The sequence below is a fragment of the Cladophialophora bantiana genome, assembly GCF_000835475.1.
Source record: "Cladophialophora bantiana CBS 173.52 unplaced genomic scaffold supercont1.16, whole genome shotgun sequence".
NCBI classification, from domain to species: domain Eukaryota; kingdom Fungi; phylum Ascomycota; class Eurotiomycetes; order Chaetothyriales; family Herpotrichiellaceae; genus Cladophialophora; species Cladophialophora bantiana.
Window position 1 is genome coordinate 525,532 of NW_015971590.1, and position 13,772 is coordinate 539,303.

Sequence of the window (13,772 nt, forward strand, 5' to 3'; positions counted from 1 at the left end):
AGGTGAGAAGGACTGCGAGGCTGAGCTGATCGGTCAGGGGTTGCTGCAAGGCTGGCGTCGAATACTCCACACAAAGCTGATTGACACGATGTTGGGCGCGCTACACGGATGTAGGCCATCGAGCACAAAACCCTAGCATGCAAACCCAAAGATGCCGATCCCAGACCCAAGCAGTTGGTTGATGTTGCTACCAGGGAACACATTGCTCTGCTTCCACGGTTGCGGCCGTATCCCAGGTTGCAACGCCTGTTTTCGTCTTCAGGCGAACTGTTTTCTGCTCTCCATCGTGATTAGCATCCACTTTTAAGGTGCAGATATCTAGACATAGTAGCATGGAGCTAGGCAGGTTGACCGGTTTGATGCTGAACGATTTCAGAAAACGTGCCTCCAAGAAATGGGGCATTCTCGGGTGGGGATTTACGTTGTTCCGCTGCCAAGCGCTCGACTCCGTACCCTCGATCTGAAAGTCTGCTAAACTCGTCGTTTGTTCAATCACAACGAAGCGGCAGTGAACACTGCATCTGAGCTCGTTTTGAGCTCAAAACCGTCATGATGAACGCTCAACAGATATCTCTGCGACATGTTTGCAGAGGCAAGTCTTCTGCTGTCCTCAATTCTTACAGACTGACTAACTGCGGTGCAGCGTGCCAGTCACGAACAGAAACTTCCTCTGTTGTCGAGCTATGCCGTCTAATGACCTCCCTCCATCTACCGTCGAGGAGGTCACTTCATTTCTCCAACATCCAGCGCGCCTCCACGGATTCAGGGTTGTCTTCGCCAAGACAAGCTACGGCCAATGTGACAGAACCAAACGCCAAACCAATGACGCCAATGGAAAGGATGAAAGCAGCGTCGCGAAGAGCTCAAGACCGATTGAGCGAGCAACGAAAAGAATACGAGGCAAACGCTACACAAGGAGGCCTCGCTCCTTCCAGCGCCTTTGGTAGAGAATTGAAGCGTAAAGCATTCCAGCCGACCGGCCTTCTCGTCGAAGATGCCTTCGAGAAGCGGAATCCCTCGAACATGGAACAGGCTCTCAATCCGCGCCCAGCGGCCCGCTTGAGATGGCAGCGCAAGATGGTCATTCGAGAAATCAGACACCGCGGGCGTCTGACGAAGGAGATGAAAATCGCCCGGACTGAGCGCAGTCACATGTCTCGGTCCCATTTTTTCAAGACTTCGATGAAAAAGCTGGCTCCGCTTGCCCGCCAGATCGCCGGCAAGTCCATCGACGAGGCAATTCTCCAAATGAGGTTTTCGAACAAAAGAGTAGCTCAGGACGTCCGTCAGCACCTCATCCAAGCCCGCAACGAGGCCATCGTTGTCAAGGGCATGGGTCTGGGTCGTGCTGGATCGGAGAATGAGAACAGCACGGAACTACTCCATTCTGATCCGAGCGAGACACCACCGCTACCCCATCAGACACCGCTGAAGACCTACAAAAAAGGTGCCGCACCTGACCCGACTGACATGTATGTCGCCCAGGCATGGACCAACCGTGGGCCCTACGGGCAAGAACCGGACTATCGGGCCAGAGGCCGAATGTATATCATGAGACCGCCACACACTGGCATCACTGTGCTGTTGAAAGAAGAGAAGACAAGGACGAGAGAAAAGGCAGAGAAAGAGGCAAGGGCGCTAAAGAAGAGGCTGGGCAAGAACATGTGGGTGCATTTGCCCGATCGACCGGTCACTACGCAGCGTCAGCACATCTTGTGGTAGAAATAGCACCCTTGTACAGTGTGAAGCACAGGATTGTTTGTGAAAGAAATCTGTAATAAAAATCGTTTCCAGTACCTAAACAGACTTCGTCATCTCCTCTCGAGTCTCAATTAGTCACTGGTAGCCTTGCTTTTGCAACTTTCAGCTACCTATTCCACCCTCAATCAGAAGTACTACAGTCAAGCCCAGTTCTGCCAGCATATCGAACACCGCCGGCTCAGTCAAAGACATCGACCGCATAGCGCTCTCCCCTCAAACCATCCCACCACTTCAATCCATCTTCGTGGGTCATTTCCTTTCCTTTCTTCTTCGCAGCCTCTATGGCGATCTTGGCAACGACATCCGCGACGCCCTTGCCCAAAGCACCACTCCCGCAGATGTACGTCCTCGCACCCTCGCTGAACAGCTTGCTGGTCGTGTCCCGCTCGCGCCAAAGTCGTTCCTGCACGTGCTTGCACCCTTCAGAGTGCTCGGGCTCGCGGCTGAAAGCGTAGAACACCTTGACCGCGCCCTGTTCGGCCCACTCGTCGATCTGCTTGCCGTGCAGTCGGTCCTTGTCGTGGTAGCGGCACCCGATGAACAAGAGGGCCTCGCCGAAGGCATCGGGGTTTCCGCCCGAGGCGGCGATGCGGGCGGCGCGTTCCTGTACAAATCCCACGAACGGGGCCAGGCCCGTGCCGGCACAAATCATGATAATAGGCGTCTTGATGTCCAGCGGCAGGTGGAAGCTCGCATGTGACTTCTTGATCATCAGTTGCGCTCGGGAGCCCCGCTGCAGGTTTCTGAGGTAGTTTGTCGCTACGCCAGCGTGGCTCGTGCCCGCGCCGACCACGGAGTAAGTGATGCTGACCTTGGTTGGGTCTTGAAGTGGCGAGGATGAGATGGAATAGCTGCGGATGCGCATCGGTGTCAGCATCGAGAGGTAGACGGCAAAGGGGAGCTCGATGCTCGGATATTTCTCCAGGATTTCCAGAACCGATAAGGGCTCGGTGATTGCTGCAACCTCTTTGCGAACCGAGTCGTCCTTGGTGTACTTGCCGAGTGTTACAATATGCCTACGACTGGCTGGATTGTTCAGCTCCACATATGCTCCTAACACTGCCGAGATCGCAATGGCAGTTTCCGTTGGGATGGTGGTATGGGCGCCTTTGGCCAGCGTCATGAATGCATCCCAAGGCAGACTGAATCGGTGGAGGACCCTCGAGATAGTTTGGATGCTGTTGACTGGCAGCAGAGCAAGATAATCTCCAGCCTCGTATGTCATGTTGGTTGGTAATTTGAACTCTGTGTGCCGCTTCTCTGGGACAGAAGAGTAAGTCAACAACTCGTTGTCGAGAACCAATGCCTCCTGCACATTATGCCGGAGATGGGAGGCACGAGCGGTGGTGCTGATCTCCATGTCTAGAGCTTCCGAAATGTCATCAGCACCAGCACCAACAGACAGAGCAGGCCAGAGCTTCTCGTCTTGCCAGGCGTCAAAATCGTCAAACACATTTCCCTCGGCGACATCAGATTGTCCGCGCTCTGCAATTTGTTTCCCTCCTTTGGCGGCCAATTCGGCGTCGATCAGTTTGGGGATTTTCTGGAAAGTGGTGACCCAGTCGCGATGACCACAGCCGAAGACGGCAAACTGCACATTCTTGACTTTTCCAGCGTCCACCGTCTTGAGCCACTCCACGAACCCTGCGGCATTATCGGGAGCATTGCCCTCGTAGCTCGAGGTGACAACGACGATGGGTTGGTCGCTTGGGAGTTGGTCGACGGCAGCATCCAAAGACTTAACGGTAGCATTGAAACCTCGGTTGCCCGCACTCCTGGCAAGACTCTGGGCCAAACCTTCGCAAGTGCCCGAATTTGACCCGTAGAGGATCAGTATCGGTTTGCCCGCGGCACGTACTTTCTTAGCCAAAGCACTTCGTTCCTTCTCATGAGGGTCTTCGGATTCAAGGCTTGCGTACATCTTCCTCTCGAGTTTCACTGGATCAATACCTTCGCGCAAAGTAGCTCTCAGGAACAAGTTGTCTGGTTTGATGGTCAAGGTTTGTCTGATCTGAAGCTGATACGACGGGTCGTCAAATCTGACGTTGAAGTTCTGAAGAATGAGAGCGATGGCCAGAATTGCCTCTTGCCAGGCGAAAGGCCGCCCAATGCATCCACGAGCTCCATTCCCGAACGGCTGGCGAATAGTCAACAATTGCCCACAAGTCGGTCAGTTGGGCTCCCACTTACCTTCCAAGCGTTGGGTGGGAGCTTTGCAAAATTCTCCCCATACATTCTTTCCGGCTTGAACTCTTCGGCATCCGCGCCATAGACCACAGGATCACGTCCGACTTTAGCAAGCAGAGCACCGATGGAGGCACCGGGTGGAATGGTGTATTTTCCAGCAAGGACCACAGGCCCAGCAACTGTGTCCAGTGGCCTGACTGAGAACACAGGGGCGGTAGGAGTCAGTCGAAGAGTTTCTCTCATGACTGCCTCGATATAAGGCAGCTTGGACATGTGTTGGACGGTCACTGGACCCTTGCCGATCACGGAATCGACCTCCTGCTGAGCCTTGCGCATTGCATCAGGGTTCTTGCAAAGCTGGTAGAAGGTAAATGAAAGTAATCCTGAGGTTGTTTCATGTCCTGCGATGAGGAAAGTAATGATGTTGTTGATGATGCTTTCTTCCGACATCTTCTCTCCCGTCTTCGCGTCCTTTCCGAAAAGCATGGCATTGAGCAAGTCCTTCTTGTCGAGCGGGTTCGCTCTGCGGTACTCAACCATTTCCTTGGCAACGGTTTTCATCGTGTCAATGTCTTGGTAGTACTGCCGTTCGCTCGCTCTGTTGAGCAATGTCCCGATTCTCGTCCGTGAAGCCCGGCGTCCAGATTCAAGCAAGAACCCCACCATTGCATCAACGAAGGGGTGCATTTTCTCCGAGTAGAAGGAATTGAAGCGCTTGCCCATGACACACAGCGCGATCGAATCCAAGGTCAGTCGAGTGAAATCATCGGTGACTGCGATCTTCTGCTCGGGCCCAATACGCGCCCATTTGGCGACCAACTGGGTCGCAATGTCGTACATCTCGTCATCTGGAAACATCAGCAGCTGCAATAAGTTCAGTGAGTGAACAGTCCATACACATGTCGTGAATACCGATCGGACCAAGCGCAGGCACGAGCGTTCGATGAGCGACCTCCCAATCATGCTCCCCATGATAGGCCGTGAAAAGCCCACTTCCGACTCCGTTCCGGACTTGTTCCAGTGGGCCAGACAAAGCCTTGCAGAAGCGCTTTTCATCGCAAATCTCATTGACCAATTCGACCGAGCTGATGATGTATCTTTCGGTACCAAAGAGGTTCAACTTGAAGATGGGGCCTTCCAAGCGAATGTTAGCAAAGCATTCAGTTTGTATGAGCTCTAGGATGTATCCAGGTACGCACCGTATTTGTCGGCCAGGTGGCGGAGACTTTGATTGCCATTATTTGGGTCAATGTCCAGGACATTGCCGAGAATTGGGATTCCGGGAGGCGAAGGAATTGGAGTCGACATGTTGCCAGGGTCTCAACCAGTGTCGACAAGAAGGAAAGAGTAGGATTGAATCAAAGACAAGCAGATTTATACGTGGACAGAACAAGTGTGAAGTAGAGTCGAGGTGACGATGGTAGTGAAACACCTTGGAAGTCGACGGAGCTCCGAGAGAGCTGTCGGCATGTCGTATATATTGACTTTCCATCTCGGCCTCAACCGTCGAGACTTTATTGTTGACATCATGACGTTTCGCAACGATTGACATGATAAAGGAATTGTCCCACGTCCCACGGTTGACTAAGATGCACTTCTTTCCCTTCGTGGCAAGAGTGATCTGTTGAAGCTTCTGTGATATGGTCGCCGGACAAGAAACAAGGAACAAAGGGAGCGAAGGAGTGACACCAGCGGGATACAGGCGTTCACGGAACGGATCAACTATCAGCCCGCCAATGGAACCCAGCCTCGGGGGTTTGGATATTCATGTGGAGACACAGACCCCCAGAGCCCCCCAGAGCCACCAGCAATCCCAGGGCTATTTAAAACCGCGCACGAGCCTAATTGCGCACTGATCAGCCAGGTAACGCACATGCAAGGGAAATATGCTGGACGGGGTTATTCGACATTTGACTAAGCCCCTCTCAAGTCGCAATTGAAACTCCGGATTCTGCATGTCGGGGGAAGTGGCCGCCTTAACGACTCCTTGTCCAGCCAAACCAAGTTGGGTATAAAGTCTGGCGAATGTTGACCCACGATCACGTGCAATCAGACGGAAGCCAAAAGCGGCGCCTGGTGTCGTCCATTTCTGTTGTCCATTCACCGCCTGTTCACATGTTAGGATATCTTGTATATCTCCAGGTCTCCTGCGGTGGTCGGCGGATAACCGACTTTCGCAACACCGTTTCGTTCCACAGCCAAGGCTGTCAAATCGCTCAAACACCGTGTCCCGGTTGACGTCGACAAGCGCCGTTTTTCTCTATACTACAGCCGGTATGTAACAGCTTTGGAGGGACCCGTGTATATTCCCATAGACGCAACCCCGAGGTCATAACATCAAGCACGTGTAGTCAAAGAAACACCCACATCCAGCTGCACAGCGCTGAGGATACATATCGATCAGATCTTCACTCAATACTGGCTTGTGCCGACCTTTATTGCCCTTGGGTCATCCATGATCTGGAATCAACTCGTATCCTCCTTCACTTGGCAGCGTCACTGCTGCCAGGGTAATCGCAACTGCGCATAATGCTTCAAAACTCCAGGAAATCGTACACATGGTCCAACTCTTGTCGAGATACCAACCAGAGAAAAATCGTTCGTCATTCTCGTACAAATATGCCTGTTGTGGTGGTCAATTGAAAGTCGCGTCATGTAGCGGGCCACTTCTCACCATTAACGCCATCCCAATGGCCTGAACAAATGCTGCCAACGCCACCAATATTGTGAGGACACCCCAACCTTGTTCTCTTTTCTGCTTCCCACCCACAAGCAGGACTGCAAATGCGGCAAGTGTCATTCCCTCCAGCACCACCGCAAAGGACATCAAAAAGCCCACGGATCTCCACATACTGCAGAAGTATCGGTCATCGCCGCGGCAGTCCTCGTACCGGGGAAATTGTGTGCAATGCCAATTGGAGGTAGTGGTGTATGAGAGATTGGAAGGAGGCAAATTCGTATTCGAACACCTTCGATGCAGCCCGTAGCTGTACCGTATCGACGTTCCGTGATTCTGTTCACTCGTCAGACACAACTTTATACTCAGGCACGCCCACTCACTGTGCTCCCATCAAATGCTATCCAGTCAGGGATCGCAATTGAGGCTATTGTCATTCCAGACGCTAGGCCAGCGGTCAGTTGCTTTGGCCAAGGAATCAGTGATTCAGATGCACATGCCTGCAAGAAAAACGAAAAGAGCTCCAGAGAAAACAATGCTCCTCGTCAGCATGCCAGTGTAATTGTTACCATGCCCACTGGGCACGAGTGTAAAGTCCGCCATCCTCCCCTAACCCGCCACGAAAAGGAGTGTGTGCCAGCTTTTGTTTGACAACTATGGCGGTTCGGATGATATCCCGACGAACTTTGTAATGAGGACTCGGCGAAAAGACCAATAAGCTTAGTCACGAAAAGTTTGTCAAGTCTGGTATTGCAACTGCGATGGGTGAGAAAATGAGGTCGGTGCGTCGTCAATGGAGTCGTAAGTGAGGTGGATGGTGACGAGTTCGATTGAGATGGCAATCTGGTGCAATCTGGTCGACGTCGGGGTGGGATTAGGCGCGTGAAACTGCGGACTCGAGAGCGACTCTCAATCCGCAGACATTGAATCCAGCTTGCTTAACAGCAAAATGATGAAGAGGAGAACACCAATGACCGGTTCGATGATATCCGCACTCCGAGTTTGGGTTGCAGAACGAATGAGTGGTGGCAGGCAGCCTCTTACAGGCGAGGCAGGCAACTCCACTGCACGCAGCGACTTCGAGGGGGAAGTCAGGGATTCTGAGTGTCTCCGCCAAGCAATGACGACATACCAACACCGCATCAAATCCAAGGACATCATCCCTCATATCCCTTTACATCGAGGACGTGGTGCTTGCCCTCCTACAGCTATCTCATATGAACGACGCCCCCACGGATGCTCCAATGTCCCCTCGTTGCTAATGGCACCAAACAATATTGCTGTCTCTGCGGCTTCCCACGCTCGCCAGCTTCTTCCAGCCAATTGACGTCGAATAATCTATGAATCTCAGTGTGCTATGCCCAGTCCATGATTCAATGTTTAGTTATCCAAGTCATGTGAATCAGAATGTCTGTGGTGCGTCCAAGGATCATTTCCACGGGCTCAGCGAAGCTCATATAGGTTGGTCGATGCGTCCGAGATGGTCAACTGTCACAGGTAACCCTCGGATAGCATGCAAGCAGAGGCTGGAGTTCGCTCTGAAATCCTCTTCGGGCGACACTCCTACTCGGAGAGGCAAGGAGAATTTCTCGAGATTTACTCGAATCGTGACGACTGTAAAAGTACCAGGAATACTCAGTCTGCGATGTGGATGGGTCAAGGTATCGTCAACAAATCCAATGTTGGTCAATATTTCCATCCACATTGTCGATTCTGTTTACGCCGCACCAGCCGTCAAATATTCTCGAAAGTCCTCCCGCAAAATATTCGTTCCCTGAGACACATCAGCATGGCTGTCAAACCCAATCAGAAAACATCTTTCACTCACCTGGGCCATCTGTCGAGCCAGTTCCTCATCCTCTTCCACCTTCTTGCAGAGATCCCAGAACTCCTTTCTTTCTGACTCGGCTTCATCGAGACACACGCGCCGGAAATTAGCTCGAGACATGGGATCAATAATTTCCGCCCACTTCTTGCGCCGAACCTCACTATACTTGTCCAGGATGCTGTCATCTGCCTTTCCCTCCTTCAGCGCCATGAAAGCATCAAACAAGCTTCCTACGTCGGCAATTCCTCCAGTCAATCCAAGACCACCACTGCACACAGAATGTCAGCCTCAACGCTCTGCCAGGTGGGAGGACTTACAATGGGTTGCACAAATGAGCTGCGTCGGCGGCGAGCAAAAATCTTCCAACTCTGAACGAATCCGCGCATCGTTGATGTAGCTTGTACGGACTCGCGCTGACGAGCTTATAATCTCCTGGTTTCGGATTCCCAGGCAGGATTTTCTCGTAACGCTCGGGCTGTCTGGCCAAATATTCCTCGTTTGACAGCCCCCATACGTCGCCATAGGTCACTCTCCACAGCCCATCTTGAGTGATCCGAGCTGCCATATACCAGTCGTTTTCATCGATAATGAAATTTGAGTCCCAGTATCCGAATTTATGGAAGTCGTAATATACCTTGCGGTTTTTGGTCAGTTTTATGCTCTTCATCCAGTCAACGAACTCACATTGGTGGCTATGATCTGCTTTTGTAACGTTTCCCCGGGATAATTCAGGTCTCCAAAAAGCGATCGCCTGATCTGGCTATTTGCCCCATCACAGCCGACGACGTAGTCGGCGCCGAACGTCTTGTTTCCCTCCGGAGTCTCGACGTGAACTCGTGCCTCATTCTCGTCCTGGTCGATTGAGACGACTTTGTGGTTCCACAAAATCTCGGTCCCCGGTTGGGCCAGGAAATGCTGGAGAAGGATGATGTCGAGTTGATCTAGAGGCAGGCAAACCATGGGAAATTCAATGTCAAACCGGCTTCGAATGCCCGCGATGAAGGTACCATCGGGGTGGCGCCAGCAGACAGCATCAGGATGGATTCCTTGCGCCTTGACGTCCTCGAGAACTCCGGCACGATTCAGTTCGTAGACTGCTGAAGGGGCATAGTGAGCAGCTCGAGGATTCTTGTCCAGCTCACCGGCCGCCTCGAGGATCTGAACTTTGACTCCTTGCTTAGCGAGAAGAATGCCCAGGAGCAGTCCCGACGGACCAGCACCGACGATGATGATCTCAATATGCTCGTCAGCAGACGAAAGCAGGCCTTGCATATGGGGCAGTCGACTACCCACCTTGTTAACAGGAGTTTGCTTGCCCATTGTACACGACGTCTTGCAGATCACTGCCACCCTCCTTGCTCTATTTGTTGTGCTACATGCACTATCGGAAGGGATCCAGGTATATATCTTGCGCCTGGGCCAGACTTGTATTGCCCGGATGCTTCCAGCAAGTGGCGCCACTGAGCCAGTGATACACAGCCCCACAGGATACCTCGAAAGAAAGGACGCCGCGAGGTCTGCTGGATGATTGGTCCACCCACGTTTGAACACGCTCAGTTCAAAAATCGAGGAGTTTTCGAAGTCATGCGTCTAGAATTAAGGGGTAAACGATACTCCAACTACTCGTGGAATCTCAGGAGACGTTTTGCTTCCGGCAATTCAAGTATGCCCTGACAGTGCCGCCTTCTCAATACCAATGCTCCATTCCATTGCCCTGCGGGGTGGGGTTATACTTCTCCACAGTGGAAGCCTGCATTGACTATGAAATAGGAAAGAGGAATAAGTGGGGTAATTAGGGGGCCATCCGTGGCTATGCTGTACGGAGTACGGGAGTATTGTCTACTCCAACCAGCAACCATGCACACGGGGTCGAGGACCACCACTCAGTACTTTGTGTCTACCGCCGTTCTGCCTTCTCTTTCGATCAGGGCCGCGTGTTGAGGACTCCGAACCCTGATGGAGACATCAAAGGGCGCAAACCGATGTTCCCCCCAGTTGACCTGAAACGAGTCGAAAGGCTTTCCCTATTCGTGAACGAAATGTGTTAGTCTGGAGAAGAGTAATAGATTCATGAGCCAGAAGGTGCTGACTCACTGGAACACCCTCAAAGTCGAAACAGTATAGCAATCGTGCCACGACAATCCAGACGTTGGTCTCTCCCACATTGTATCCAGAGCATACGCGTCGACCTGTTCCCCGAGGTGAATTATCTATCCGCGCGTTCTCTGCAAAGAGATCAAAGACGTACCTGGACCAAAACTCCAGTGCCCTTTTAAAACATGGTCGAGGTCATCGTTGAGAAAACGCTCCGGCCAGAATCGCTCGGGCTGCTCATACTCCCTAGGATCCATCGCGATCGCCATCGCATTCCACGTGAACAACGTCCCAGCAGGGAATTTGTAGCCTTCATACTCGTCGTCTTGGATGAGCATGTGCGGCACTCCAATCTCCGCAAACGGTCGCCAACGGAATGCTTCTTTGACCGTCGCGGTGATGTAAGGCAGATCGATCCGATCCTCGAACGTTGGTAGACGCTCCGCGTTTCTCCCGCAGACTCTGTCGAGAGCTTCCCGCGCTGTTTCAACCCACCGCTTGTCGAGGACCGCGGCTGCCATCACCTGGCTGATCGTCATCCGAGAGGTATCACTTCCAGCCTCCATGAGTGATCCCAGGGCGAAATATGTTTGGGTTTGGCCATAGCTCTTGGTTTCAGGATCCTTGAGAAACCTGGTCGCGAAGCAATCCCTCGCTGTCCCGTTCTTCATTTTCTGCTGCAATTCCTCTACCTCGCGCCTGTAGATGCTGCATCCTAGTCAGCTGCGTATCACTTACGTGCAAGATTGCTCACTTGACAGTCTTTTGGAACATTGCTTCCCCTCTTGGCCGCCACCATTGCAAGGGCTTTGGGAGCCTCTCCAGGAAGGTCAGAGAGTCCACAAGGTTTGCGGAAGGTTGAATCGCTTCGATGATGGCATTGGACGTCTCGAAGAGCTCTCGGATCTTGGGGTCCTCCAACTCCATGCGCTTGCCAAACACCACACTCATGATGACGGAGTTGGCGAACCGCTGCGTGGCAGAATACCACAGCTCCGGGTGATGGAGAAAGTCGTAAAGAAGGTGTTTGGACTCGATGTCCTGGAACGGTGCAAAGACTGGAGAATTCTGTTTGTTGAGGATTGAATGCATGATCCGGCGGATCATCCGCCATCGGTCTCCATATGGCATGAGCAGAATTCGATTGTCGCCCGATAACACGCCAGACGCCATTGGCATGTATTGACGCGAAGAGTAGATGGATGACCGCTTCTCCATCAAGTCGCTGACCGTGCGTGATGAGTTCAGAAATACCCATGTCTTACCGCCAATACTGCAAGTGAACCTGATTGCGCTCAGTCTCGGGCCCAATATCCCCCAGTCAAAGGCGCTGTCCTTACATCTCGCCATATTTCTGTGCCATTTCCATTCCCCATAGCCCTTGCTTCAGCGCTGGGAGTTGAAAAGTGTTTCCGAATATAGGTATCCCCGGTATACGTGGCGGTAACTTGTATCTCTGAGCTTTGACATGTTCGTTCAACCTCCAGGCTACGACAAGGACCAAGGCACCCAATAGAAGAATCCCGAAAATGGGATGCTGCGTACAAAACGACCAAAGGGGCCATTCACCCATGTTGCGAACTCGTCGTACGAGAGGGGAGGAGACGCTTTCGCCGCCCTTGAAGGTCCTAGAACAAGCAAACTCGTCGTTCCCGAAAGCCTCATATTTGAAGTCCCACCAAGGTTCGGTTTCGCCTGGCAGGGAGGCCCGAGTCTCGATGCGTGTCCTACTCCGCGCAGCCTGATGATGGTGGGGCTTGTTGGAATCCCAAGAAGAGCGCTTTTGGGGAAAGTGGTGGTGTTAGCGTTTCCCCGATTCGAAGTGGGCGCTAGACTTCGTGGCCGAGAAAGGGATGATCGGTGATGAATTATTATTGTGCGTTTCTTCTGATGCGAAAAGTGCTTCTGACCCGCGGAAGCCGCAGATCACATTTCGGTTATGCTGTCAGCCCTGCAAAAGGTTCGTTCGCGAACAAGGAGAGGGAAAAAAATTCCACTCTGTCCTCCATCCTCAACCTTTACCCCACATCCAGTGATCCAAGCAGACAGAAGGCATTGATGGGTTGAGACCCGTTCGATGATCATGATTTCCCTGGGCAAGTTGGTTCTTGGCTCTGGTGCGCCGAGGACTATCAGAGGCTTTTATATTTGAAGGACGACGGATGGCTTGTCGATCTGAAAAGCCCCTGGGGCGGAGATTGGCCGCGGGAAATGGAAATTTGCCCTCTCGGAAATATCGACATTGATCGTCAAACTCTGGAGTCGGCCTCGAACCATCAAACCACATATGTCGTTGCTCCATGCTTGGGAGCGTTTACCCGAGTCGAGAAGAGCCATGGACAGAAAAGGGCTCTCACATGCCTCCGGTCCATTTCGCCAGAACTGATCAAGGTGGGTGGCTCTGTGATCAAGAAGTATTTCAGTAGGTCATGGAGGTTGGTGAAATTTGGTGAATGCGGCCGAGGCTTTATCACTCAAAAGACCATTTGCAAGGCTGTCGACAAACAGATGGGACCTCCCCCCTTTTTTCTCCTTTCTGCATTTTGTCAACCATGAGATCAAGCCTTCTACAGACTGATTGCCATGACCACTCAAACATTGGGGGATTGGACATTTACATCAAGGTCCATCGGAGCTGGTAGGCAAAGTTGGATCGAAGAAACATCTTCACGGCAGGTCCCCACTTATTTGCTCGGTCGCCGACTCTGAACCTCATCCACCCTTCATCTTTGGGACCCATCTCTCTGCATTCTTTCATCCCGACGAGAGATACCGAAAGCTTTTCACCGTCATGGGCCAGAAAAATCTAGCACCTGTCTTCTTTGTTCTGTTATAAAAAAAAAGTGTATACCTTCAAGCTCTATCACCAACTCAGACAAGCAGTTCCATCTACATTTAGCTCTGGCATTTCCTACCATATCTTCATTCATTTGGATACGCGAAAGGATCTAATTCCGTCTTCATTAACCCGGCCTTACCCTGTCTAAGTGCCAGCGCTGTATTTAGCGGTCCTCCGGTCAAATTTGCCGCCTACAAGGCTCTTTAAGCGACTGGCAACATAGCTGGCTGTCAGCCCAGCTGTTCTTCTAAGCCTGGGGTTATACAGATCATGACGAGAGTCTCATATATTACTATTTTATTTTCGTATATAGCTAATATCTAATACTCTGTTGATGGATATTATTATTCAACAAGAATGCAGTGGGGTTCCAAGATCCTATATCA

At 51.9% G+C, this 13,772-nt stretch overlaps 4 protein-coding genes across 4 annotated transcripts; 1 reads left to right on the forward strand and 3 right to left on the reverse strand.

The window, feature by feature from the left end:
* Window positions 1-693: 693 nt before the first annotated feature.
* Z519_09788 (uncharacterized protein) lies at window positions 694-1,722 on the forward strand (the record flags this gene model as incomplete). Its single annotated transcript, XM_016767509.1, has 1 exon — window positions 694-1,722. One exon carries the CDS (start codon window positions 694-696, stop codon window positions 1,720-1,722), a length of 1,029 nt encoding a protein of 342 aa, XP_016616301.1.
* Window positions 1,723-1,939: 217 nt separating this feature from the next.
* Window positions 1,940-5,256, reverse strand: Z519_09789 (uncharacterized protein; the record flags this gene model as incomplete). The annotated part of the gene is made up of 4 exons (XM_016767510.1): window positions 1,940-3,898; window positions 3,952-4,796; window positions 4,846-5,124; window positions 5,148-5,256. 4 exons carry the CDS (start codon window positions 5,254-5,256, stop codon window positions 1,940-1,942), a joined length of 3,192 nt encoding a protein of 1,063 aa, XP_016616302.1.
* A 3,086-nt stretch (window positions 5,257-8,342) lies between these two features.
* Window positions 8,343-9,773, reverse strand: Z519_09790 (uncharacterized protein; the record flags this gene model as incomplete). Its single annotated transcript, XM_016767511.1, has 4 exons — window positions 8,343-8,399; window positions 8,454-8,721; window positions 8,771-9,087; window positions 9,138-9,773. 4 exons carry the CDS (start codon window positions 9,771-9,773, stop codon window positions 8,343-8,345), a joined length of 1,278 nt encoding a protein of 425 aa, XP_016616303.1.
* A 563-nt stretch (window positions 9,774-10,336) lies between these two features.
* On the reverse strand, window positions 10,337-12,120 carry Z519_09791 (uncharacterized protein; the record flags this gene model as incomplete). The annotated part of the gene is made up of 5 exons (XM_016767512.1): window positions 10,337-10,477; window positions 10,548-10,642; window positions 10,702-11,255; window positions 11,302-11,832; window positions 11,888-12,120. 5 exons carry the CDS (start codon window positions 12,118-12,120, stop codon window positions 10,337-10,339), a joined length of 1,554 nt encoding a protein of 517 aa, XP_016616304.1.
* Window positions 12,121-13,772: the final 1,652 nt, after the last annotated feature.